Source organism: Octodon degus, unplaced genomic scaffold (genome assembly GCF_000260255.1).
Source record: "Octodon degus isolate 3935 unplaced genomic scaffold, OctDeg1.0 scaffold00046, whole genome shotgun sequence".
Taxonomy (NCBI): domain Eukaryota; kingdom Metazoa; phylum Chordata; class Mammalia; order Rodentia; family Octodontidae; genus Octodon; species Octodon degus.
This window is the reverse complement of record NW_004524622.1, coordinates 8,799,434-8,804,941: the sequence shown is the minus strand read 5'-3', so window position 1 is coordinate 8,804,941 and position 5,508 is coordinate 8,799,434. Positions and strand designations below refer to the sequence as shown.

The 5,508-nt window shown below is 44.3% G+C and overlaps 1 protein-coding gene across 1 annotated transcript in view; it reads left to right on the top strand.

Moving 5' to 3' along the window:
• The first annotated feature begins 3,408 nt into the window (after nt 1-3,408).
• Kif11 (kinesin family member 11) overlaps nt 3,409-5,508 on the top strand; it is a 45,762-nt gene continuing 43,662 nt past the window's right edge. Inside the window, exon 1 of the mRNA XM_004632056.2 lies at nt 3,409-3,704. Within this exon, the coding sequence (XP_004632113.1) occupies nt 3,628-3,704 (77 nt within the window). The 5' untranslated portion in view covers nt 3,409-3,627. The remainder of the gene's footprint in view (nt 3,705-5,508) is intronic.

The window sequence follows — 5,508 nt, the reverse complement described above, 5'->3', positions numbered from 1 at the left end:
TTATACTTTAAAAATAGAATAAAGAATTATATACTTCTCATGTTTGCACATAAGTCCAAAAATCTCACCATATACAACTTTGAAGCAGGACAGTCCCACAATATTCCTTTTCCTGTCTCTTACTTTGATTCACCACCCCCTTCTTCTTGAACATCAAGTTATTTTTGAGACAGGGTCTTGCTATGCAGTCCAAGTTGGCCTTGAACTATGTAGCCCAGGCTACCCTCAAACATGTGGCAATCTTCCTGCCTGAGCATTCCAAGTGCTAAAATTACAGCATGTGCCACCACACTGCACAGTTATATTAATTTTGGATACAAAAGTATATATTCAATTATGATTTCAGTTATTTAAAATATAGGCAAATGAAAATAGATCAAAATAGTAGTAATTGCTGGGAAATAGAAATCTAGTACGTATATATTGGAGTCCCAAAAACAATGAACAAAGAATATGAATGAAATATTCAATGAACAGGGGCCGGGGAGATGGCTCAGAAGAATAAGCGCTTCCCTGGCAAGCACAAGAGCCTGAGCTCAATCCCTGGTTCCGCGAAAATAAATAAATAAATAAATAAAATAAATAAATAAATAAATGAATAATTAAAAGCATTTCCCAGAATTGAAAGAAATAAAATGCCAGACTGGAAGGATTCTCTGAGCACTTAGCACAATGAGTGAAAATAAATACACACCAAAGCATTTCACTGCAGTGTCTAGTTCAGTTACCAAAATGAAATGCTGTGGTATGAATAAGCATAATAATCTAAACACAGATTTTTTATTTATCTAAAAGTTGTAGCGCTGTGGATATGGCCCTTGCCTTGTGGTAGAGCTCTTGCCTTGCTTGTACAAGGCCCTGGGTTTGATCCCCAGCTCTACAAAAAATCAAAAATAAAAAAATAAATTGCACTATTGGGTACATAAGACAGAGAAAGTGGAGAGGATAGTAAATTTTAGAATTATACCCCCATTTATAATAAATCTACAGATACTGTCTAAAATTTATTAATCAAAAGGTAACAGCGTATACAAGTTTCTTGCAAAACTGGAAATGTACAAATGCTAGATAAACAATAACTGAAAGGGTTGAAAGTGATTGTATCTTGGATAGAGATCTGGAGGTACTGGGGCAGGGTAAAGCAGATAATTTTTTTGTTGTTCTTATAAAACTTCTGAAGTACCCTTGAATTTAAAATGTCAATATTTTACTTTAAGAAAAATAAAATGAATGTAAAATACTTTATACATGAAATATACACTTTTTGAAAGAGAAATGCTAGACCAAAGATATCTGTAGTAATGTTGCATTACTATAATACAGCTCAGCTACGTTTAAAATATTGTCAGTAGGCTGGACGTGGCAGTACAGCTTTGTAATCCCAGCACTCAGAAGGCTGGGGCAGAAAGATCACCACGAGTTTGAGGCCACCCAAACTACACTGCCAGTTAAAGCTAGCCTGAACTACATTTCAAGACCCTGTCTCAAAAGAAAAAATAATCAAACAAAAATCAAAACAATAACAAGACCCAAGTAATTTCTAATTGTAGGCAGACTTTTAAGAGAGGTGTTATTAGCTTGTCTTGGTCTCTGCAAGGGCAATATAAAATAACATTTCAGAAACAACTACCTGCTTAGTGCCACAAACTGTTACACATGTCCCTAAGACCATAGCCATTTCCATTAGATTTAGTCTTGAGCCCCATTCAATAATCCAGCCCAAATTTTCAGAACCTTGCCTGCACAAAGTACTCAGTGAGGGTTTGATAGTGGATGAGGGGGCCGGATGCGGTGGACCACATCTGTAACCCCAATACTCTGGGAAGCTGAGGCAGGGGGGGATCACAGGTTTGAACCCAGCCTGGGCATTTTAGTGACCTAGCAAGATCCTGGGGATGTTTCTCAGAGCCGAGGGCCTGAGTTCACTATCCCTGGAGGTGCGGGCGCGGATGAAGTGTGCAACTGTTTTTTAAAAGCTATTATTACCTTTGCTGTGTGAACGTAGTAGGGAATGAGAAACTAGAAGAGAAACTTAAATTTATGACCTCTTAATTTTCTTCAGGAAAAAAGGAATGGCAGAGGAGATAAACAGGATTGCCCCAGACGTTGAGGAGCCAAAGGTTCTGGTTAGCACCAGCCTTCCAAACGAGAAAGACTGAGGTGCAGAGATAAAAGGATGATGAGTTCCATAGGGTCCATTTTTAAAGCTGCCAGGGAGCCTGCTAAGGCGAGTTATCGAGAGACCCACTGTACAGAACGGATGGGACCAGAGGGCTGAGCTGTAGAGGCTGTTAGGTGGACGCACACAAGCGTACAGCAGAGTTTTCCACCGCACTTGGCTGGAAGAGGCAGAAATAACTTCTAGACTCTCGTGGGATGTGTGGCCCAGAAGGGTAGCTCCAGGACTAGTCCGAAACGTAGCGGTCGGAAGCCGCGTCTCCCGAGCGCAGGACACGCTCGCTACACCACCTCTTCCCCGCGGGGCGGCGCCCGCCGAGAGCCGCAGGTGCGCGCGCGGCATGCTGGGAGTTGTAGGCCGCGCCCGCGCCACCGCCTCCGAGCCGAGCAACACCGGCAGGACAGCGGCTTTAACAATCGGAAATCCTTGCTTTGTCGCACGGAATCAGTTAACGATGACATCTCATCAACTAAGGAATAAAGTCATAATCCTCCAAGTAAATTAAGTGTGTACTTCATGATTTAGTAGAGCCCGTGATACCCTCAGGACTTAATATTAATTGTCCTTCACGACTATGTTGGACGCTGCCTCCGTAAAGGTGGCTAGCTGCAGACCTCTGCTCAGCGCTCCCTCACAACTCTTAAAAGGACTTTGCGTGTGTGTGCGCGCAGGGTCTCGCTACGCAGCTCCAACTCGTAGTGATTTTCCTGTCCCAGCCTCCCCAGTCTGGGATTACAGGCGTGCGCCACCACGCTCGGTCTCGGGGCCGGCCCGGCAAGGGGTCGGCAGGCGCGCGGTACCAGGGATGGAGCCCGGGTCCTCGCGCTTGCCAGGCAGGCGCTTAGACCGCCGAGCTATTTTCCTGGCCCTTAAGTTTATAAATACGACCGCGGCCCGCCTTTCCTGAGTGCGCACTGTGCTCATCTAACCCACTTACTCGGACAAGCTCATCAGTGCTCGCCACAACCTTCTGGGACGGTTCCTGTTATTTCCGTTTTCAGAAGGAATTTTGGGTTAGCGGCATTATGGCACTTGGGCAAGGACCCCCTGAAGGACCACAGAGCTTTCCTACAACGCCCCCACCGCTTTCTCGCTTTCCCCGGAGCTCGCGTCCCGTGGGCGGCCACCGGTGACGACGCCGTTTCCCATGATGCCTTGCGCGCTCGCGCTGCTATTGGTCTGGCAACTAGGCTGCTTTTTCAAATTGAGGCGCGGAGTCGTTGGTCAGGTCGGAGGCTGGGGCGTGATTGGGAGGTCCGGTGTTCCGGATCTTCAGAGACTTGCGCCTCTGCCTGTTAGAGTCCCGGGTGGGCCCAGGGGCGCCTAGCTGCTTGCCGGTCGACACCGGCAGGGGAGGCGAGCACCCGGGCGCGCCTGTCGCTTGGTCCCTCCGCGGCCCACGCTGTCCCAGTCCGCCGGCAGGCTTTGGCTTCTTGGCTGGAACAGTCATGGCGTCCCAGCAGAATCCCTCAGCGAAGAAGAAAGACGATAAGGGGAAGAATATCCAAGTGGTGGTGAGATGCAGGTAGGAAAAAGCTGGCAGTGTTCGGAGCGCCGGGGCTTTGCTGCTGTGCTCCCTTCTGTGCGGCGCCGGGTGCAGCATTGTGCTCGTCTTTCAAGGGGATCAAATGTGTTTCTTGGTGTTCCGAGGTGTTTTTGATAAAAATGATTCCAGGATGCGGCGGGATGTGCCACAGTCTCCCGAATGCTGGTATTGGATTGTCTGGATAGTGTCTACTTTTAGATGTTTGGGATGTTTTGTTTTGAGACAAGGTCTCGATGTTGTAGTTAAAAATAGCCTTAAACTCCCGATGTAGCCCAGGGTGGCCTCCAATTTGCAGCGAGCCAAGTGTCTCCACCACCATGCCCGGCTCTACTTTTAGATGTTTATATGTCATTGTAGTTAGACTGGTAGTCAGAAGACAAATTTGATCATTCTTTAATGAAAAGTGCGTTATTCGTTTTTAACTAATTGTAAAGACTTAGGTGTCGCTTCTCTGTGCTACTTCATGCAGTTTGTCGATAGACTGCATACCTGTTTCGCAGCCCTATCTAGGGGTTGTCATCTCTGTCACTTCGAAATAAGTAATCAGTAACGTGTTTTCTTTATTCTAAGTGCATTATCTTTATTTAAAAATGCACATTACTGAATTTAAGCATTAAGAGTTAAATTAAAAAGCGATTTTATGAAGATCAAGACAATTTAGATATCTGGCAGCCCTGGAACTTCTGACTGTAGACTGAAAGAATTTGTATAGGGGTGTTCAGCTGACCTCACTGATTTCCAAATAACGTCTCAATTTCTTTTTCTTTCTTTTCTTTTCCTTTTCTTTTCTCTTTCTTCCACTTTTCTGAGGTGGGTCTTGCTATATTTGCCCTTGTGGCCCCAAACTCCTGTGTTCGAGATCCCACTGCGACAGCCTCCAAAGTAGCTGGGACTACAAAAAGAGCCACCTACTTTCAACTTCTCAGTTTTAAAATGAGATAGTAGAGGAAGAGCATAGTTGTAGAGACTTGTTTAGTTAGACTTTGATATATTTAACTGCTCTCTGCAGTGTATGTGTAGTGTGTGGCTACTTTTGTTCTTGCAACTTTTCTATGAATCTGAAAGTGTTCTAAAAGGAAAAGATTATTTTGAAAAGCCTGTATTCACATTCTTGGATTCTTGTTTACTTGGCAGTGGTGAACTGAACTTTAGTTATTAAAGATAATGACTAAGTTTCTAAACTACGTTTCAGACAGGAAACCTGCTGGTAACCCTAGGTGTACCCAAGAACACTTACTTAGCAGTTGTGTTTTAGGGCTTTTGTGTTTGAAGATTTTAGAAAAGATTTTAAATCAATAGCATATATATCAAATGCAGATTTTAAAATAATTTTGTGCAATATCGCCTGGTCATATTAATTTTTCTATGTACTGTTAATTCTTTTGGTTCTTTTCAGTTCCTTTTTTTTTTTTCCCCCTTTGAGACACCGTCTCACTAAGTATTCCTGGCAGGTTCCACAGTCCTCCTTCCTCAGCTGTGAATACTAGGATTACAGGTGTATGCCACCATGCTTGGCATTTGATTTCTTTTATTATTGTTACTTGTAAAACAGTTCAGACTTGTAAAAATATTCTACAGCTGGGCATGGTGGCACACATCTGTAACCCCAGCACTCTGGAGGCTGAGGCAGGAGGTTTGCTGCAAATTTGAGGCCAGCTTGTGCTACATAAGGAGATCCTGTCTCAAACCAAAATAAATAAATAAATTAAAATGTTGGGCTGGAGAGATGGCTCAGTGGTCTAAAGCACCTACTTAGAACAAGCTTAGCAAATCACAGGGACCG